Source organism: Idiotropiscis lumnitzeri, chromosome 20 (genome assembly GCF_059441095.1).
Source record: "Idiotropiscis lumnitzeri isolate Australia: NSW breed Sydney's pygmy pipehorse chromosome 20, RoL_Ilum_1.0, whole genome shotgun sequence".
NCBI classification, from domain to species: Eukaryota; Metazoa; Chordata; class Actinopteri; order Syngnathiformes; family Syngnathidae; genus Idiotropiscis; species Idiotropiscis lumnitzeri.
In genome coordinates this window covers 7,474,272-7,496,339 of record NC_142410.1, presented here as the reverse complement: position 1 = coordinate 7,496,339, position 22,068 = coordinate 7,474,272, and the positions used below count along the sequence as shown (strand labels likewise).

The 22,068-nt window shown below is 44.0% G+C and overlaps 1 protein-coding gene across 35 annotated transcripts in view; it reads right to left on the bottom strand.

Moving 5' to 3' along the window:
* LOC148317400 (ankyrin-3-like) overlaps nucleotides 1-22,068 on the bottom strand; it is a 66,023-nt gene that overhangs the window by 14,319 nt on the left and 29,636 nt on the right. For 14 of the 35 annotated variants that reach the window (XM_088284994.1, XM_088284988.1, XM_088285012.1 and 11 more), the window contains 20 exons: nucleotides 21,852-21,924; nucleotides 21,609-21,668; nucleotides 20,546-20,581; nucleotides 18,887-19,010; nucleotides 16,212-16,314; nucleotides 15,378-15,422; nucleotides 15,061-15,167; nucleotides 14,494-14,526; nucleotides 13,682-13,906; nucleotides 12,624-12,722; nucleotides 10,652-10,806; nucleotides 10,363-10,574; nucleotides 9,952-10,159; nucleotides 9,777-9,873; nucleotides 9,476-9,704; nucleotides 8,969-9,094; nucleotides 8,164-8,286; nucleotides 7,647-7,673; nucleotides 7,197-7,278; nucleotides 235-6,099 (listed from right to left, as the gene is read on the bottom strand). In XM_088284994.1, coding sequence (XP_088141120.1) covers nucleotides 235-6,099; nucleotides 7,197-7,278; nucleotides 7,647-7,673; nucleotides 8,164-8,286; nucleotides 8,969-9,094; nucleotides 9,476-9,704; nucleotides 9,777-9,873; nucleotides 9,952-10,159; nucleotides 10,363-10,574; nucleotides 10,652-10,806; nucleotides 12,624-12,722; nucleotides 13,682-13,906; nucleotides 14,494-14,526; nucleotides 15,061-15,167; nucleotides 15,378-15,422; nucleotides 16,212-16,314; nucleotides 18,887-19,010; nucleotides 20,546-20,581; nucleotides 21,609-21,668; nucleotides 21,852-21,924 — 8,029 coding nt within the window. Of the gene's footprint in view, nucleotides 1-234; nucleotides 6,100-7,196; nucleotides 7,279-7,646; nucleotides 7,674-8,163; nucleotides 8,287-8,968; nucleotides 9,095-9,475; nucleotides 9,705-9,776; nucleotides 9,874-9,951; nucleotides 10,160-10,362; nucleotides 10,575-10,651; nucleotides 10,807-12,623; nucleotides 12,723-13,681; nucleotides 13,907-14,493; nucleotides 14,527-15,060; nucleotides 15,168-15,377; nucleotides 15,423-16,211; nucleotides 16,315-17,879; nucleotides 17,892-18,886; nucleotides 19,011-20,545; nucleotides 20,582-21,608; nucleotides 21,669-21,851; nucleotides 21,925-22,068 lie in introns of all 35 variants that reach the window. The other 21 variants (XM_088284976.1, XM_088284986.1, XM_088284977.1 and 18 more) reach the window with 21 other exon arrangements.

Here is a 22,068-nt window from a genome sequence, read left to right as displayed (position 1 = left end):
AGTCAGAATGATTATCAGTAGTTTTATCAGACAAGTTTAATCCTGTTCCAAATGTGGTGAATTTAGTGTTGGCGGATGTGTCTCTGCCAGCAGCGTTTTTGATTTCTAGCTGGACCATAGTGGCCCGTACAGGGACCTGAGGGACCACCACAGAGATACACATGGGGTCTTGATTACTGTCGTCTACCTCTGTGTCCCTGACCCTATAACTGCCCGCCGAGTAGGAATGCTCACCAATTTGAAAAAACTGGAGCCTCTCCTCCACCATGTCTCTCTTGCTCATGTCAATCGCACCACTCCGTGTCATCTCAAACATCTTTCCTTCGTGGAACGGGAAGGGGTTGGGTTCACTCGTCGGCGTGCTATCGTCTGTCGGCGTGCGGGCAGGGGTGCTATCGGGCGTGGTGGCCTGAGATTGCTCGTCGACAGCTAGTCCGAAAGGCTTTGGCTCACCATTGCTCGCCTGCGTTTCTCCCATGTCGACGATATCTTCTTCGGCACCTTTACTGGGCCAGGGGTCAAAGTCTAACCCTTTAGTCGCAACAGTCTTAAAAGGAGAATTAAACTCCTCTTCCAATTTATAGCTAAAGTACGTATCTGAAAATCCCTCTTTAGAGGAGAGTTTCTGTCCATTCATTTCAACGCTGTCAATAGGTTTCCTATCATCTGATGGTACGTCTTTCTGGTCCTTTAAACATTCTTCTGGGGTTTTCTCCTCTTCGATAACTTCAAGTTTAGTAGGAGGAAAAGAGCGGTCTAAGGCTCTGAAAGTGTCAGTTGCCCAGACATCTCGCCTGCTGTCCAGAGAGCCTAACGACTTCAAGTCGGCTTGTTCGTACAGACCATCTTCCTCATCTTGGAGGTCATACCCATCGAGGGAGTCTATCTCTGTTGCATCCGTGTCATGAGAAAATTCAGCGGTCGTGGCTAGTGAGCAGTCTGTTATGGACTGGTCGTTTCCATTTTGTTCACATTCATAGTCCTCACCCTTGCCATTGGAACAGTTGGAACCGTTAGAGCCATTTGTTTCAACTAGCGGTTCTTTGTCGTTTCCATTTTTGTCATGCTTTTTTACTTTGGCCTGATTTTCCTTCTCCATCCTCTTTTGATCCCCCACGTCTCGAGGAGTTTTAAAATTGAACTTCTTAGAGGGAATTGGGTGAAAAACTGACTCTTCCTCGTCGTCCTCACCGTTGGACTGACTATCGTCCACCTCGGGTGGCACTGGCGTAGGGGGCTGAATACGTATTATTGGTTCAATCCTCAGCTTCTCCTGTTCTTCCTGCAAATTCACCTCCATCATTTCCGTCTCCGTTTCTGACGAAACACAAGAACCTTTCTTTTCTGCGTCAGATGTTTCGGAGAGGTCCAAAGGAGGTGGAGGAGGAAATTCAATGTATGCAACACCTTTGTCTTTGGAGGCCTCCTGCCCCGTTTTCTTATCATACCCATTAACCGAGCTTTCTTGCAGGATGGAACTATTTTCTAATTTCTGATAGTTATCAGTCATTATTGTTTCCTGCATGTTTGCATTAGCAAGATCTGCTTGGGCAGCATTAATGCTAGTTTTTATTTCAGTTTTGGTCTCTTTTAAAGAGATGATGGCTCTTTCTTGGTCATCTAGTTCTAATTCCTCAGATACCTCCATGATTGGGCTGGGTTTATCTGGAATCAACCCCATGAAGCCATCAGGTGTCTTGGCCGTGAGGTCATAGCTGACCTCCTCTGAGCTGGGGGTCTCTGGTGTTAGGGGGCTTTTCCCTGAGCTATCTATGAAGGAGATCTGTTCTAGGGTGTCATCATCTGGGCTGAGCGGAGCAAGTCCAGGAACTGACTTTTGTTTGACAGCATGCAGCGCCCCTTTGGCCTCCCTTTCAGCCTGGCGGCCAAGCTGTAGGCTAACGTAAACAGGTAACGTTTTGATCCCTTTGAAAATTTCATTGGTTGCTGCGGCAGCTGAAGGCGTTATGACTTTTTCCAGAATTTCTTTGGAACTGACTAAGTTATTAGAGTTTGAATCCTTGGGAGCATTATCAAGGATCTCAAATGTAACATTTTCATTTGTTTTGCAGGCGGTTGCCTCAAGGCTTTTACTTTTAGCTAATGTGGGAATCTGTGAGGGTTTTGTAACTGGATGTTTTTTAGGAGGGTCATTGTCATTGTAACTGAATGTGGTTCTTACAGGAATTTGAGATTCTGACTTTTTCTTTACGTTTTTATTCATTAGGTCGTCACTATCTATTCTCGAAACCTCCGTTGTGACTTTCTTTGTGACGTGATGCTTGTTAGCTTCACCATCTTTTTCTGAAAATGTTCTTTGTAGTGACAAATTTGGGACATTTCTATTTGGAAACAGTTTGGGGGACTTGGGTGACGTCAAAGCCACTTTGGTGCTGTCTGTCTCTTCATTATCATTTTGGGGTCTTTCCTCCTGTAATGTTTCAGCAACTTTTGATGTTTTTCTATCACTCCAAAACTGATAAACCGGGAGTTTGCTCTCCTGTAATTTCTTTACAGAGGGTTTTGGTTGAACTGGAGGAGGTGTTTTGCTAGGCCTAGTCTGAGATTGTTTCTGAGCCTCAGATTCAAATTTCATCCTAACAGAAGTGACATTGGATGTTGATTTTATATGGGAAGGAGATGAGGGCTCAGATTCACAGGTCTTCTTAGATTGTTGATTTTTCTGTGGACTGCTTGGCAAGCTACAGGTTTTCTTTTCAGCAGGTAAAATGCTACCAAATGATTTACTAACAGAAGGCTCCCGGAGTTTGGTTTTACTGACCCCCTCACTCCCTGCCTTTGTTTTTTGAGGGCTGCTGCATGCGGAGCTCGGCCAGGACCTCGGCTCTTTGAGTTCTCGTCGGACAGGCTTTCTCTCGGGTGACTGGAGTTCATCGTTAAGCTTTTCTGTTTTATCACGGAAAAATTGGGAAACCTCACAGAGTTTTTCTTCCGCCTCTTTTACAGTTTGATCCACCCTGTCCTCATAGAGAAGCTTGTCTCTGCTCTTGTCATGTTTATCCTCAGTAAATCTCATCCAGACTGCATGTTTTGGGCTACCTTGTTCAGTCGAATAATGGAGCACTGTAACTTTATCAAACTGTGGCGATTCATCTCTCTGCAAACATTTTTCTGTTTTGGGGGATCCATCTTTTGAGGACTTGGATGAAAACTCCTTTTTGGGGCTATCTTGCTGCTCAGATGTTAGGTTCCTGTCGATCTTCATTGCAGAATCTTCTGTGTCGGAATGACGTGTTGCGTTTGCATCTAGTTTGTCGGAGAGGAGCATTTTCTCAGCAAATCTGTAGGACTCTCCTCTGATCTCTGACAGCTCATCATCACAGTATTCTATGGAATGCTGACTCAGTAGTTTTAGGGCTTTGTAGGAATCATCAGCTATCAGTTGAGCAGAGCTTGGCCGACTGTCCTCCTCCTGTGAAAGTGGTGTGTTCACGCGAGATGTTTCGAGGAAAGTGGGTAGGTATTCTTCAGCAATCAGTTCCTCCTCTTCTTGCTGGCTCTCATATTCAAGTAGTTCTTTAATGGTCCGCTCCCCTTTATAGAGATAAAGCTCAGGGTGTTTCTTAGTTTCCCTGATATACACCTCAGTGGGCTCCGCTGTGCTGTGACCTTTCTCAATATGAACCTCAATGATCCGTTCTACTGTTGGTTTGGGTTTTATGTCCCTGTCAAGAAATCTTGGTGACAGCTCATCACCTTTGATTGATTCCTGGTTAGCTTTGTGTTGAAATAGACCTGCCAGTTCTTTGGACGGGTCTCGACCAGATTGGAAGGCTTTCATGATGTCTCGCACTGACATGGCTTCCTCAATACCTTCTGCACTGTCAGTGAGCTGAGGCTTATGATAGACCATTCTGGTCTTTGTGGTGATATGAGTTTCCTCTTTAAGACACATGCTCATTGAGTCCTCTTCTGGAACCGACATTTGTATGGAGGCAGCTGAGCTTCCTGAAGCTGCACCTGACTCAGCAGAAGAAAGAGCAAAAGCAGCCTCCTCCATGAAGACAGGCTGATCTGAGAGGCTCTGAACGCGGACCTCCTCTAACCTGGTATCACACACACTGGGAGGAATGGGAGCGTCAGTAAATAAAGGCTTGGGTTCTGTACTTTCAGCACTCTGTGGAGCAGAAGGTGTCTTTTCACTCCTTGTCTCAAAGCCGCTGTCAGACAGTGGACTCTTATCTTGCTCATGAGACAACTCCTCTGGGGACTCAAGAATGGTGTCACCCCCCTGATAAGACTCAGCAAGTTTGCTCAGATCCTTCTCGGATGGAGACCTGAGCATGCCTGACACTGGCGGAGGCATTTTTAGTTTGTGCTCCTGTATTGTCATAGAAGGTTTCAGAATACGTTTTTGTTTTTCTTCCCTTTCCGCCTCCTCGTATCTGCTTTTCAATCCCATTTTGGAAAGAGAGCTAGCCCCGAGATCATTCGTCAAATAGTCTACCACTCTTGCCAAATTAAGGTCAGTGTTTGACTGGTGCGTGAGCAGATCTGAGCTCTCATCAAAGGTAGTGTGTTGGTCTGAGAGAGTGTTTCTTTGGGCCTCCTCAATCTCATCTATGGAAAATTCCTCCCAGCCATCCCCTACAACAGTCTCTTTACTTTCATTCACAACGTCCTTCTGGAGTATCTCACTCACCTTAACTAAATCTTCCTTCACTTTCTCAACAAGTGTGTATGGCTCATCATCCTCTAACTTTACTTCACGAGGAGTACTTGTGCGTGATGTTTGGACCGTTTTAGCGGCCATCTGTGTGTCTGTCTGCAAGATGGCTGTCATTCGTATCAGGTCTTCTTTCATGTCTGCTACATCTTTTAGTATCTCCTGGTTGGAGGCGGTGGCATGATGAATGATAGGTGGCGTGATGTAGGGGGGCGATTTCAACTGGGAGTTAATTTTGGAGGTTGTAACACAGGAGGACATGGAGGAAGAGGGTGAGGTACGAGGGGAATCGGGAAGCGCCATTTTGAGAGAGCCTGGCCCTGGTTTAACAGGGGCCTCTGGCATGACGCTGACCAATGAATATACAGGTACTGTCACCGTATTTGAGGTAACTGCAGGTATTGAGGAGGCAGCAACAGATCTCAGAGACCCGTAAGTGGAATTTACTGCAGCAGATCTAAGAGGGGATGCCAGTGATTTAAGCGTGCCGTAGCCAGTTGCAGAACAGGAGTCAATGGCTTCATTTATGGCGGCACTGATGCCAGAAGTGGCTGCCTGGGTGGTGGCTTGGATCCTCTCTTGAAGGCTTCTTTCTGACAGTAGCCGGGAAGAAGGTGAGGAGGGTGTAGACGAGGATGATGCATATTTAACGGGTGAAATGTTCCCATTCACCATGGACAATTCCGATGACGCAATGGTTGTCTTCCCAGTCGAGGAATGTGACGACAACGAGGTTTTCCCTACTCGTGCAGACTGGGTTGAATCAGAAGAGGTCTTCAAAGAGGAGAGGGTGGAAAGGCTTTTAGCAGAGGGAGGATTTGGTGCTGCTGTGTCTATCTTAAAAGGCATACTTGAACTGTAGATGCTGTATGATTTCTTTGGTGACATTGGGGCGGAAGTGGACTTATCCGGTGTGTAACCATTGGGTATGGAGTGAATTGGAGAGGTCCTTGATGTGTAGGGTGAAGAAGCAGGATTGGTGGTAGGTTTACATGGACCTCCAGAGGACACCAAGGCGGCAGAGGCTTGGACAGGATACTGACCCAGCTGGACAACTGTTTTAATGGGTGATGGTATAGTCCTGTAAGACCTCACAGGGGACGACGGGAGTATGGCGGGGGATGCCAGCTTGGGTGCCTGTAATGGAGCGCCCATGCTGGCTCTAATTGGGGAAGAACATGCAGGCGATGGGGAGAAGGGCCAGGGAGATTTCAGTGGAGAAGCAGCTGCTGAGCTGGTCGGTGAATCGGCAGCGACGACGGAACCGCCCACTCCGCCGAGCTTTGCTTGGCCAGGGACGGTAAGAGGAGCAGTCGACCATGGGGAGTAAGGTCTGGTTGGAAAGACAGGTTTGTGAGGGTGACCAGCAGGCAGTGCTCTTGTGGTTGGTGTGCTTCGCTCAACTGCTGTTTCTTCAGCGGAATTTGGAGGAACAATGATGGAGAAATAATGGGAAAAGAAATCAAAAGGATGTGGAATAGTCAACAAAAATGGGAAAAGAAAAGAAGATGCGGTGGAAGAAGAAGAGATCAGAGGAGGGAGAGTTGGTCAGTGAAGCAGTTCTGTTATCAAAGGAACAATAAACAGCAGTTTCATGTGCTCAGATATTTGAGTATTTATTAACGATGAAATTAATAAAAATTGTTAAATACAGGTGTTGATCACTCAAACACTGACAACAACCACAAAAAAAAAAAAAAGAAGCTAATTGAAGCCCAACAAAGCAGCAACGTAAAAAAACAAAGACAATGGCACTGAATTGGCAACGTAAAAATGGCAGGACAAATGCACCAGGATTTACTTCAAAAGCAGCTCATTTTTTTTTCCCAGACATGAGATGTTCTAACACCAGCATATGGATTCTGCATCTAATTTCAAACCACTTTAAAAGTGCCTTTTATCTGTTTGGTCCCAACATTGCACATGGCAAATTTCCCTTACAGACAGGTCAGACAAGCCCTTTTGCCTTTTTTCATGACAAAATGTGTCCTCCAACACAGACGTTTGGTCCATTTTGTCATGCCCAGTCAATAAAAAGATGGTGACAAGCGGAGACGAAAGAAAGAAAATACCAGCCAAACTCAAGACCTCCTAACATGCATGGCTGATCCACAAAACAACTGCCACATCACCATAAAGCGCTGAAAAACGTCAGATGGGACAAATGAAAAGGAAATCAAATCTTTCTTTGAACACCCCTGTGAAAATACCTGAAACACTGAGACAGTTGGACGATCAAAGAAAGATTGTGAGATTGCTGATTTTTGACAACCAAAGCCAGAAGAATAACAACTCACAACAAGGTGGGCAAGCACTGCAAAACAGTTCCAAAACCATTCATGCAAAATAAGATGTACCATGTCGTAAACAAGCATGTGGACAGTGCATGTTGTGTCAGGAAGAGAGAAACGTTCATTTACGCCTTAGACACATGAATCATAATAATCATCACGAGCGGTTCTCATTGAAGGCTTGTTTGTTTGTTGTTAGTGAAAATGACAAAACTCACTCAGTGCAGGCTCGGCCAGATAGCTGTAGCGCTTACGCAAGGCTAGCGATGCAAAGGTATGACGTCGGTCGGGCTTTTCAGTCTGCAACAATAGCAAACAACACAAGTTGGCTATCAGGTGAACGCAGCTCTAAAGTCCGATGTTGCAGCCAATTGAAGCAAAACCTGGACTTTAAAAACACAATCTTACCGAACAGCTAATTTCCGAATATTTTTGAGATAAAACAGGTTTCATGTTGAACCAATTTGGAGGCTAAAAGACAAGTGTGTAATCTTAAAGGGATTACACTGGATTAAAAGCAAGTATCTATATGATCTCATGCAAAAGTCAGCATTTTTGAACAAGGGAAAGTATTACATTTCCCTTGGGGAAGCGGCGAGAGTAAGTCTATGCTAAGCAGATCTAGCAGAGGGTGGCGCATGATGAGGGGGGGAGAGGGTGTAGTTTACCTCATCCTCAGCATCTGACTCCATTTCCTGGTTCCCAAGATGCATTGCAGAAACGGGCGGGGGCAGAGGACAGGAGTAACATAATGGATAGCAGGAAAGGAGGGGGGGGGGAGAAATATCAGGGTGTGAAAAAAAAAGTGATTTACAGAAGCTCCATAAGCCACTGTGGCAAATGCAGCAAAGAAAAAGTCAGCACACTGACAGTAAATCAAAAAGCGCCATGATAAAATGCAATCAAGTCAAGCCACAAAGAAAAAGCCAGCCTGATAGCAAAGTAAATTTTTTGGAAAAAAAAAAAGCCCTTAGCCAAAAAGCATCCAAATGAAAAAGAAACAGCCAATGACAAGCAACCACGGCGTACGATAAAGAACCAATAGACACTAAGAGAAGCCTTAAACAGATAAAAGACACACTTTTGATTAAAGCCTTCCTCAGACTTTTAGTCTAGCGCTGCTACTCCCCTGACGGTGAGGATGGTCATGGAGGTGACGACACAAAATGGTCACTTGCGCCTTACCTTTTTGGCGGCGGGCAGCGTGATGTTCAAGTTGCACACGGCCGTTTGCGGCAGGCCTTTTGAGCTCTTGCACTCTTTGAGGAAGGTGAGACGGCCGCACGGCTCCTGGCTGGGGTCTCGTACCTGCGGTGAGGAGTGGGGGAAATGGCGTCTTTATGGACCTCTTGCCATTTATATGGTCTTCAATAATTCTGGGGGAAATCAGACTAAGTCACGACTTCCTTGGCTAAAACATGAGAGACTCAACTTTCCTGACTTGGCATTGATATTAAATATGAAATATATTTTCAAGCTAGTGTGGCATCTTTTGAAAGATTTCATGCGCAGAAACCCACCAGGGTACCAAGATCCGAAGTCCAGATGCCAGTTCTTGAAACGTACAGAGCGAACTCCGACAATTATTACACAGATAAGAGACGTAAACTATGTAAACTCACAGATGAGCAAAAAGCTAGCTAGTCAAACATTAACAAAGCTGATATAGATTGACCCACTGCGAAGCACTTAATGACTTTCCTCCAGTCTAATTATACTTGTCTGACAATGACCAATGATTTTTTTTTTTAATTTTCGTACTTTTCCCGCACGCAGCTCCATACGCGTCCTAATTAGCGTTATTATAATGAACTGGTTCACACTCAGCAAGAGGAGTTTAACCAAGCGGCAAACCATGCAAGAGGATTGATTGTCCAGATCGTGGTTCTAGGTTAGCGGGTCAATCTATGATAGTGGCCAGTGTGTTAGTGCCCGAGGATTGAGTCCTTTCTTTTAAAAAAAAAAAAAGTAGTGGGTGTGTGTTCGGTACCTTGACGCAGAAGGGCAAGCGATTTTCCTTGAAGGCGTAGAAGTTGAGAACTAACTGCTGACCGCTTTTGGTCAGAGGAGCCAAGTTTCCATAGCAATCCACGTAAATGGGCCGACCCTCCAGGACCTGAACACACAGAGAACAGCCAAACCATCATAATTTAAAGACTGCATATGTTCATGAAGTCATCAGACCAGGACCCTAAATAACAAGCCTGCGACCTTTGCTCGCCACATTTCCATGTAAAGCTCTGGGAACTGCCATTTCTTAGTACTTCCAGCTACTGAAACAAAAAAGGTTCAATCAGCTATTATGTACTTTTTTAGATTTACCCCGGGACAACTAGAAGTTTCCTTCAACATTCCTAGTTCCGGGGTTGTACAGAAGCCATTTCAAAGGTTCCAGAGCCCTATTGGACGTACTACCCCCCAAAGCACAGTCTACTTTTGGCCAGGATTAAATCTAAACAAAACTTCAAACATAGAAGGATGGTCCAAGACTAAGCACCTCAATGTCTTTGCTCCTGGCCACCTCCTCAAAGTTCTCCTGCTGCTCTAGGGTCTTGTCCACCTTGTCGTCAGTCATACAGAAGCACCTGAGCCTGGACTCCACTTGGTCGTTCAGCTTGGCGAACACCACAAACTTGGCCATGTAGGGCACACAGATCAGCTCCCTGTACAGCTGCGAGGCCAAACCCACCGTCTCTGGGACTTGGTGGCAGTCAGCCAGCCAGAACCTGCTCACAAGCACCCAATAAGTATGCAAGGCGCAACTCTAGATACGTGCGATAAGAAGCATGGATCCTCACCGTGCTGAAACGTTGGTTGTGAAGGATACGCAGTCGTTGACGAAGGTGAGGGGAGTCGTACCCGTGATGTCTTCCCACTGTGCTGGCGACGTACCACCTGCAAGAGAACAAATGATCAGCAAGCCTCCCAAAAACCTTAACGGAAAGTTGTGACAACTGAGTTGGGCTACTTCACCTGTGATGCTGCAGAGAAGACGGAGGCAGGGGGTACAGTCTCCTTTGTAGCCGTTGGAAAGCCCCTCGCCTGATAGGGGCGGGACTGGGATTGTCATGGTGATGGGCTTGTGGAACTTCCTCCGTCTGGGCTCGACCGTCACAATGGGGCTGAAGGTAGCACGGTTGCCGAGGATCTTTTTTACGGTCTCGTCGGGTACCGGCTGGGCCTGAGAGGACAGAAACAATGGTTAGGATACAGCCGCCGTCTAATTTCCTCAAACCTCTGACACCTGAAAAATGCTATTCGACGAGTAGCCTTTTTTCAAACCTTGCTTGAATCAGATAACTTTCAACCGTAACTTTGCTAGTCAGCTTTAAAAGAACATAAATTCACAAATGAAGCTCACATTAGTGTTCTTGCGGTCCTCACCTGCAAGCCAACCTTGATCTTTTTGGTAAGCGCGCCCTCTGGGAAAGCGGCCTGAACCAACGGGACGCTCCGGCCGCACAGAGTCCCACCCTCGGGTCCCATCACATGCGTTTCCTGCCTGATGCGAGACACCACGGCAAAATACTGCGGGAAGTCTTTGGTGATGATGCGGCAAATCCTCTTCCTCTGCAACTCTTCGGCACCGTCCAGTTCTACGAGGAGATCAAATACACAACATCACATGAAGTGACATTTATTTTGAAATTTGAAATTAAAAGCAGGTCTTTACCTTCATCCATGCCATTGAGGAGCTGACGGAGCTCCTCGGTCTTGCAGTCGTACAGATGCTCCTTCCAGGTTTCGCCGTTCTCGCTTCGCAGGAGAATCAGTTCTCGCTCTTGCCCCCGCATGGAGCCAAAGTGGGGGATCTCCACTATCACAGGCCTAGTAGACACGGAACCACATAGCGAGTCAAACGGCATTCAAAAAACATTTAGAAGTAGATCCAAGTTGTTGCTCTACCATGTACACCAGGGATGGGTAACTCCGGTCCTCGAGGGCCACTATCCTTCATGTTTGATCAGCACATTAGCAAGCGCTGCATTAGCCTGATAATCTCGATCCTTTGAGTCAGGTGTGTTGGGAGGAGGGAAACACCTAAAACATGCATGATAGGACCGGAGTTGCCCATCGCGGATCTTGACAGAACACAGACTAGAGAACCACACAGAGTGCAGGTGTGAATGGACAATGGTTCTGCTGGGTTTTGAAGCCGCGTTTCCACCAAGTGCTCAGTTGACACAAAACACAGCGACATACTGGTACCCCAAAGGAAGGTTACCAAAAAGCATTTTAATTAGCAACGTAACAAGATTTCCTAAAAATCGGTTAAAAATCTAGACTAAATCCAGTTGTAATAGGCACTTTACCCGAAGTACAGTGCTCCTTCCATATATATTTTTTAGTTTATTCCCACAAAGATGAAGGCTACTTGCCACGTTGCTATTTTAATACCCCCTCGCATCTTTTTCTAATGGAAACTCCAACAAACAGAAGCCACTTGGCACAAACGGGGCTGTGCAGTCGATCAATGGCACATTCGGGATGTATGAAGCTGCACCGAGTCGAGTAAGAAACCTTTGAAAAAGCAAAGCACGGGCGCAGAACACAAGACAAGCATGTAACCACAAGACGACAACGTCACGGGGAGAAACAAAAGAGCAGAGTGGCCACTCGAGGGTTTTTTGATCTTGTCTTTGAGAAAACGAAAAGATTGACTTTTGTCATAGTTGTGTCGCGTGAGGTCTCAGTCACATCGCAATTTGACTGAAAGAATTCATACAGGAAGTGGTAAACAATAATCAGAAGCTCGCTGTTCCTTGATGGAAAAACCATCCAAAGAGTCAAGCCAATCCTTGAAACAAAAGTCACATGCCATCCCCCCTAACCCCCCCCAAAAAAAGCAGTCCAGCCCAAAAGTGATGCCATTCATAGGCCTTGCCAAAAGAAAACAAAAATGACCTGGAAATGAAAGTAATCAAAGTAACTGGATGGATTCCAAGCTACAAGATGTAGTTTTAGGAAGAATATACAGTACCTGTAACAGAATTGTACAAGTGTATATGGACAAAAGTATTGGGACACAGCTAAGCTACCTTTGTCCATACAAAATACAAAAAAGCTAACAAGAGTCGGCTTTCAGGGACAATTTTAAATGCGCTATAACCTTTATAAGGTAAACTTAATATGACATTTTCTAAACGTGTTCAGTGTTTCAGTACTTTTTGTGCATCTCTGATAAGGATGTGACGGGAAAAATTCACAAACATGAATGGACTAATACATTTCCTGGTTCTTCCTCACGCTATTCTCATTTTGACTTGGCGAGACAAAGACGGCAGCTAAAACTTGATCAAAACGGCAAGAGTCACAGAAAAAAAAATAAAAACCCCTCTGTTGTGAATTTTGCCGTTCACCGGTGTGACAAGAGCAAGTTGTCAAAAAGTACTGAAACAGTGAGGTAAAAGAGTCATGTTTTGTATTCATCACTGAATTCTTCCTAAAGCCACATGCTGCCCCAATAGCATCATGTCATGTTTGAACAGAATTTCAAGGCAGATGTGTGAAACAATCATCATCAATCAGCATGAGGCTTCAGCCTGCTGCGTTGGGATTGGGGTGGCGGGTGTAAGGGAAGAGCGGAGAATTAACGGGTTACGATGCTATGTTTTTTGTTTTTTTTTTTCTTTCCATGTTCCTACCCAACAAATCTAGTTCCTCGGGGTCCCAGCTGGAGCACTGCGCTAACCAGGCTCTCGCCTTCATTAAGAGCTGGTGGCATTCTGGGGAGATGTAGCTTACTGCGTCAACACACAAACACACACAAGACACACGCAACACAATTTGTGTGAGGTCAATGAACGGAGACGTTAATGAAATGTCACTTTTGCACTTTCCAGCGGATTTCCAAAAGTGACAAAATGGCGGGAAGTTCACGTTGCGATTAATCGTCTATCCCAGATGAGTGAGGGCCAAGAATGAGACAATATGTTGGATTGGTTGCCTGTTGATAGCTGTTGATACTTTTTCATTACGAGTTGAGAGACTTTCAAGACAGGGTTACAGTTTTAAATAAGAATTTCACGCCAGGGTTAAGGGTTCAAGTTAGGTGTTCAAGTCAGGGATCGGGTTAAAGCACGGAGTAAGATTTCAAGGCGGAGTTAGGATGGGTTCAAGATCGAGGTAACGTTTCAAAAGTTTTCAAAACCAGTGTTAGGGTTTCCGGTAAGGGTTTCATTACATGTTTAGGATTTGAAGTATGGGTTGTTTGGGATTTCAAACAAGGTTATCAAAATATGGGCATAACTAGTATGTGTTAGCATTTGAAATTAAGGTTTCAAGTTTAAGGACTTTTGGGTTAGTTTCAAATCAGGTTGACAATTTTCAAGGATAGGGTTTGAAATTTGGCTGAGGTTTCACGGGATATTTTTCCCCCCACCAAATAAAAACCTTATAGCTCAGCCTTGCCTAAAATTGAATGTTTAACAATAAAAATAAATAAATAAATAAACAAAAAAAATATCCCAAGTGCACTGTGGCATGAAATGGACTTTGTTTGGACTGTTTTTCCAAGGGTAAGTGCAGAGGGAAAAAGGAGTGGGTGTCTTCAAAAATTTGGAGACAAACACAGTTGAGTGGACACGCTGATGACTGGAAATGGCGGCGGGCAGATGTCATCAAAGCAAAGTGCACGAAAGCCGCTGAGCAGAGCGTCCCAAAAACAACAAGGAAAAAAAATAAATAAATCATAAGGTCTCACCCAAGGAAGTGCGCTCCTGCCGGGCCCACCTCCACTAGCCGGCTGGCCAGACCTTCTCCCTCCACCATGGGGGGCGGTGACGCCAGCTTATGCCGCTTGACCAGGCGGCATGTGATACGCGTGGGCGCCGTGCACTTCCTTGGCGGAATGATGATACGCATGCCGTTGTGACGGCTGCCCCGCATGGATCCGCCGCGGGCGTCCACCATGAAGCTCACCAAGAACCTGACGAGAGGATGATGCAGATTAAATCAAACAGGAAGTACATGAGAGGCTAATCTTTGTTTGGGCTGTAGGGAGCGCTGTGGTGAAGCATGCAAGTGTCCTAAAGTGTATTTGGATAAAAAAACATCCATTTTCTATAGCCCGCGTCCCTGGGGTGCACCATCGACTGGTTGCCAGCCAACACACACACACACACCCCCCCACACACCCCCACACACACATGGGCACTCACACACGCAACCCAAGTTGTGTCCAAAAGTGTTAATAGTGTTAAAAACACACCGTGCGTTAAAGTAATTTCACTCAGTGTACAGTAATGTGTTATTAACGTGGTCACAAAGAGCACAGCAACCCACTGGGATCTGTCCTTCAAACACACGATCACAAAAACTCCACCACAAGTCTGGATGGACACATTTGATGTAGGAGGAGAACAAACAGCAGCTGCTGTGAGTGGACAAAGGGAGGAGGGGTGAGTCGGGGTGAGTGAGCGGAAACGACACAATCCGGGGTCGCGTGGCGGCGGGCGACAACAACGGGGACAAATCAATCCATCAATCAATCAATCACAGGCAGTCAGTCGTCACCTGCTGTCGTACTGCGGGAGCGGAGAGGAAAAACTGCGGGTTGGATGACAACAAAGCTCCGTCACGTCAACTAAACTTGACTATTGAGGTTGCACTTAAAAGGAATACAAAATTTCTCTCTTTTTTTAAAAGAAGACAATTGATGTTGTAGTTTTCCAAAATTAAGTTGCACCGACACAAAAACAAGACCTCAGGTATTAATTTTGCACTTTCCGAACAAGAAAACAAAACTACAGTTGCGCTTTCCTAAAAAGAAGTTAAGAAAAAAAGTTGTCATATATTGCTACATTCGTGAATGTATTAATTTAGTTCATAATTTAACATTTATTGGAGAATCCATCCATCATCTGATTCGCTTTTCTATCAATTTGTATTTTTTGTTTCATTTTAAATGTCACTTAATCTATACATACAAAGGTATCGTCATACAAAACTCTGATTTAATCATAAACTCACAAATGGAAAAACACAAAAAAAAAGGCGAAACCAAAATATCTCACAAAAACTACATTTGATACTGGATCTCAGAAATGTTTCTAGCACCAATAATAAATAAAAACAACTTACCCAGAGTGGACTGGCGAGGACACAAGGTTGACATTGTCCATGGCATCAGGCGTCCAGCTGTACCTCCTCAACGAGTCGTTGTCGCAGTCTTTGGCCACCGCCAAGTGCTGCCCAGACCACACGGTAAGGTTACATCCAAGAAAGTATCATCAAAAGATGATGTCAAAGAACCCAAACGTCATGCACTTGATGTCAAAATGATGAGAATGGCATTGTAATTCCATTTGCAAAAAGCTTCCGTGGGTGACGGTCAGTGATGTCAATGGAAAGCAAAATGAACGTAATAAAAAACAAGGTCGCCAAACGTCGACATCTACCTTGTTGTGTTGTTCTACAGTGAAAGACTTTTCCTTACAGAGCATCTGCAGCAGCGTGGGAGCAGACAGCCAGTTAGTCCTTGTCATGTTCCTCCACAAAGCATAAAAGTTTAACTGATGCTTTTTTTTTTTTTTTTTGTCCATAATGAACAAGATATTGCCTTTCTCACATGGATACACTCACATTATTTCAATATTCGCTGGTTTGCGTGCATCTCGTTCTACTACAAGCAGTTGAAAAATTTAAATAGACACCATTAAAATTATTACCGTAATTCCCCACATAGTTGTGGGTCACGCTTCACAAATTCGCATTTTATGGGGAACCCATTTGACGCATCCTACTTGTTAAAAAAAAAAAAATATATATATATATATTGACCCACTCACAGGTTATGTGCTCTCTCCAAAATACCCAAAGATGCCACCAACTAGTAAATGGAAATTGGCATCAAGAAAGTATGTGAATAAGTAGATGAATAGCTTGGGGTACATTTATGATTCAAACTACTAATATAGGACATTGAAAACAAATGAAGAATATCAGCGGGTAATTGACAACACTCTAAAACGATTCATAATTACCTGTAGATGCCACAAGAGGTAATTTTTAATTAGATAACAACAGTCAGTCATTCCTTGGCACTAAGATGCAAAATGGTGGCACCAAAGCAATATTTTAGACAGGGCTTTGGCGTGAGCACAAAAATAGCAAAAAAAAAGAAAAAAAAAAAGAAATTCTGTGAATACGTAAATTCTACCAGATCACAAATATGAGGGTATTTTGAACCATTTGGGGGTATGAAATGTGAAGAAAGTGACAAAAGTGCGTACCATGTCCTTGCTGGGCGCCAGCATCTCTTCAATCATCATGCTGTCCCTCGTGAAGGAGCTCCGGTTGAGCGTGTTGGACCTGTCAGAACTGAAGGAACGCAGGCTAGGGCGCGGGATTGGAGCGGTGCGCAGGTTCACGGGTTACCAAGACAACAGCCATAATGATGATGGAGGGAGTGGGGGGGAGGGAGGTTTTTGGAGGAGCAGGTGAGTAGGAAGGGAGGGGAGCATGGGATATAAAGGGAGGTGAATGTGAACAGAAAGTGGGGGAGGGAAAAAGTCACATTAAATGCATGCAGCTTCCAGGAACCAGAACCACCACATACCAACAAACGTTTAATTTTCAACCACTTTCCAACAACTAGATTCACTGGGATTGCTTTGAGAGGACCTTCCGACTTAAACTACACGACATTTGAATTAAAAAAAAAAAAAGTAATAGAGGTTTTCAAGACCCCCGCACCCCCAAACCACAAAGAACTAGGACAATTTACTTAATAAGGACTAGTTGTGTGATCAATTGTCAGCACTTGAATGAAGTGATGCAGTTCATGAAATAGAAGCAGATGAGGGACATCATACGTATGACGATATCATATCGATGCATTCTCGTGCAATGACATTTTTCTCTCTACAAGCCAAATGATGACTCAACAAAACCACAGCTGCTGCGGTTGCTGTTGTTGCCATGGCAGCCTCAATGGGAGGTAACTAATATACATATTTGATATACATGTCCAACCAAAAGGCACCTATGCTGCCTTTTTGCCACTAAAACGAAAAGTATACATACGCCTGGCAGACAATTCATTAGATTCTGCAAAAATGTTGCTCGTATTTTGTCTCACTCAGCAAAGCATCGTCACAGACATTCACAACAAAAACATTATTAAAAGATGATAATTATCAGAATTGGTAATCCAGCTCATATGCCAGTGTAACTAATAAAGCATACAGTCACTACAGTCTACAAATAACACAAATTAACCCCCCCCCCCCAAAAAAAAAATTGTGATCTTTTACGAATAAATTTTGGACTACTCAAAAAAGAAATAATAATAAAAATTATTAAAAAAAAAAAAAATAAAAAATCGGCTTCAGGATGTAATTTCAGGATAAGTCTAAAATGCACTATTACAGTAACAAATGAACCTAATTTAACCCTCTCTCAACTTAATTTGAGCCGGGCCAAGCGAGCGTCATTCAACTCTGCCAGGGCAACAAACTTGAATACTGAGAAATGGCATAAATCCCACAGCTGACTAATAACTCATAAGAAAACATTTAAATTTAGTAAACAAATATATTACTACTTTGGATATATTTATCGAGTGACGCTCTGCATGAAATTATAGAACGTCTTGACGCAAACTAAAAAGGAAAATAGCTCGGGCAAACTGGCGGAAAATTAGGTTCGGGTCCCCGGAAGCTCGACGGAATTTTTTTTTTTTTAAAAAAAGCACAAAAATCACAACAAACAACAACACTATCACGACCAGCAACAACACACATGAAGATGGCACGCGACAACACGCCTACAAATCAAGTTAGCCAATCAAATGTACACCAGGACGTGACGACTTCATCTAGCTGGAGGGATTAGAGGGGGTTGCAGAGGGGTGTATGGAGGATTTTGGCGGGCCATCCGCAGCATGCCATAAGCCTTACCTGACTTTAGGACTAACACACATGGAGCGCACATGAAGGAGAGAACACAAAATCATCAGCCACAAAAGCAGGATGGATCAGGATGAGGTCACACGCACACACTCGTGCTGCATTCAGGAAGTTCCAATCGTTGATAAAACATCAATAAATGCTTTGAAACCAGGGGTCGGCAACGCATGACCTGCGAAGCTCATTTCCCCCTCTAAATGAATCGATTGAATGACACGTTTTCCGATTGTTAACACTTAGCCCAATTTGGGTCGATATTTCTCTGCCACTGAACTACAAGAGCGTGCACGTGTGCTGAAGGCCATGTAATCGAACACGTTTCTCATTTCCTGAGGCTTGGCAAGAAATATTCGGTTAGACACCATTCCAGGGTGGACTCCGCCCACCGTGTCCATTCAGTGTTGCATAAGTGTCAATATATTTGCAGAGAAATACATTTGACCTTTGAAATCTGCTCGGTGCATCCGCGACTGAATGAAATAATTTCTGGATGGTATCAGGTGGACTGTTTTGGGCAAATGAGGCCCTCTCTGTTGCCAGTTCACACCAACGAAGATGCACTTAATTGTGCAGCATAATTCACAGCAAGAAGAAGAGGCAAAGCTTCTGAAATCTCCAGTATTTCATGGTTTCCACAAAGCAGAGAAAATACATGCCAAGTAGGATTGCTCTGTGTGTTTAGGAAGAAATTATTTTTCAAGTATACATCTATGCTATTTTTTGTTAGCCAATCTATAGCATTTTATAACTTTAAATGTTTTTAAAGAAGCATGCGGATTGGTACAACTACCCCTGTGATAAACGGGAGGTTCCCTGCGGAAGTAGAAATGAATTCCATACACAGTCCTCATTTTTGACAACAGATTTATCTGTACATTTCCTTTTGTAACAAGTCGCTTAACTTGTTAAGTGATTTTATGAGCCTTGGCAGAGGTGTGTGCTCTCAGAGTTTCATGTGTGGACCGAGTAAAGTGTCTCAGGCGACGTCAGCGCCTCACCTTTGCGAGCGTGCGCCCACGCTGAAGCCCACGTAACCCTCCTGCGGCAGCGAGTCGTCGCCCAGCTCCCGCAGGTCTTGGGGCGCCAGGTATTTGTCCGTGTCCCCCGTCATGGCGTCGTCGCCTAGGGTCCCAAAAAAACAAAACACACACGAGATGTGGACATTTTTTTGCTGAGATGTCACCAGGAATGACGCAAAGAAGAAGCACATGCTCAAGACCTGCAGAAGTCCACATCGTCAGGGCAACCAAACAGCAAACACGAGTCAAGGCATATTTCCAAAATAAAAAGAGACCGTTAGAAGTGGACTTGCTGCTGCGCAAGCTCGTACTGATGAGCTTACAAGAGGAGTTGGAAAGCGGAGAAGGCAGCAAGTGCACGCAGGCCGGCTAAAGAGAATGAAAGGAGGGGACGGCATTCCACCCGCCATTCCCTGTCCCCTTCCTCCCCCCCAACCACTCCCACCCCTCCTCCTAAACTTTCACAGACCCCCATCTGGTGACATTCCAAGCCTTTCTTTTTGAGATCTACCGTGACTCACCTCTGCCTCGGAAGCACTTCATTCACTTGTATCGTCAACTTTTTTTTTTTTTTTTTTGGAACGCTCTCTTTCGACCACAGCTGTTGTGAAACGCGCTATATAAATAAAGTTGTATCGTATTGTATCTCCCGATCACGCAAACAGATCCTCTTTCTCCCGCCTACCCGCCCCTGCTTCAGGATAATCCACTCTGCGTGTGTGTATGCGTGCGTGTGTGTAAGACACAAATAGCAAGCTGGGTGTGACTCACACTAAAGTTGTCTAACTTGATTAAGCCAGCGCCTGCCTGTAACTAACTAAATAAATTAAGTTGGGCACGTATTTATTTACATGCACACTCGCAAATATTTGGCCCAGTCACACTTAGAATAACAATAAACAAAAAGCAGAATCAACTCAATCTCAGACTACGCTGGTGTACCTAATGTTGTGGCCAGTGAGTGAGGGAACAAGTGCCACATTAGCGTCTTGAAAACACTTTTTCACTTGTAAAGAACGTAATATCAGTCTTAATAAACATGTAAAAAATATTTGGGTCACGAGAATTATTTAAAAAAAAAAAATCCTCCCCACAAAAACTCTTCTAAAGTCATCTACCGTAATAATATGCAAACTTTTATTTTGCATCTTTTGCATCCAGAGATATTAGGAACAGCTATGTTCACATTCTATCGTTAATCGTGAGCAGAATTGTGTATACTATGTTAAAGGACAACGAAGCAGAGTTCAAAGTGAAATTTTCATTTATAACGATTGTTAAGAGACTGTCATTCCCAAAAAATATGTAAGGGACATGTCATCTTTTAAATAAAATATTATGGTTTCTCTGTCATTGTCTGTGTAAATATATTTAAAAAAAAAAAACATTGATGGCAGGCCGACATGAAAAGTTTACATAAGGAAAGCACTGGACGTCCTGAATTAGAAGTCCAACGTTGTGTGCGTGGGGGTGTGTGCGTGCGTGTTATTCACTACCACTATGTATGCTTGCGTGTGTGTGCGCATACAGTTACACACGAGCCAAATTTAGACATGAAAAAGCGCTCACACACTACATTATGGTTATTTGAGGTTAGTGCTTGCAATTAAAACCCGGCATTTTAGTTTTATGACTTACACGAATAGCTGATGCAGATATTTCCACAATCCATCTCTGTTTGAACAAGAGCACAAACACACCATTTTAAGCTCGGCTTTGTCATTCGGTGGAACGTCCTCGACCGTGACGTCACCTCATTAAACAGAGATAAAAGCCAGCCAACGGATGGTTTCACTGATTAAAAAACAAAACAAAACAACAAAAAAAAAACACTGAATTTGCTGCAGGGGGGCTGTTGTTCCGTTCCAAGTCCATCAATTTTGTTAACAACTTCACACTTTCGGGGTAATTGGGGGTTCACACACATAGGACGCGTCCGTGTTTGTTTTGGCCCGATTGTATAAAGTGACACTGACAATAGATCGAGGGTGTGTGTGTGTGTGTGTGTGCGCGGAAACACTGGCACCCACTCCATGCAAACACGCCGTGCACACTGTATCCATAGCAACAGAGAGAAAAGGCTGACTCGCTACATTTTGCCACCCTGGAGAGAAGGGGTGAGATGGCTGAACAGAAGATAATAGAAATTCGGTCAAATATGAGCGTAAACCTCTTAAAGGAGACGCATAATGCAAATTTCACACTATTGCAAAATGTTCCCAGGCATCTTAATAAAAGCTCTCAGACATTTCTTTGACAAAATACACATAATAAAGAATTACAGCACACTTAATATGCACTTATTGTCACACTGGTTGGAATCGCTGGTTACCAAGACAACCAGGGGTGGTGCAAGGGTGTTGCGACACAGCAAGAGCTACTTGACAACTTAGTGACTTTTTTGACCCCTCTAAAGATAAGTTGGAGCACCAAACCTGGGCATTTTTTATGCATTATTGGCGAGTTCTAGAAGCTGAGAAGTAAGTTTTGGATTTTAATCGATTATTTCAAGTCTATTTGGACAATTTTTTTTTTGTGGTTTCAATAATTCAAAGCACATGGCAGAGACAAGAGAACTATCTGCATGTAAGCAATTTAAAATGTCACTTTCCATTCAAAAGTTAGGATAGATGGAAACAAGAAAACAGAGATGAGAAGAATGGAAAAAAGGTAATCAAAAGGATGAAAAGATGACAAGTACCTTCATCAACATCAGACAAATAGTCCTCTGTGATCATTTCGGGAGCATTGGCCTTACAGGCTGTGTGGTGGGAGATGGAGGCAAGTGTTAACGAAGAAACATGGAAAGGAAGTCAAGGAATGAATTCATGGGCAAATTATGGAGTAAAATGAAATGAGGGAAAGCTCAACTTGCGTGACATCAAAAGAAAAACTTGACTGAGACTGAGTTTTATAAACAATACAGAAGAAGCGGAGGGCTTACCGTCATCGTCCGACATGTCAAGCACCTCGTTCATGGTCTCCGGAACGTTCATCTTGTGCTTCTCTGTGACCGTCTGTGCGAATGACACAAAAACATACCCGACGTCAAACAGGGCATATGCAAGCTGAACGCATGAGCTCTGTGACCATGTGCTTCCTGCTCTTATCTAAACAAAATAGTCAATGATCAACTGCAATACATGGTAAGCCAGCGAAAA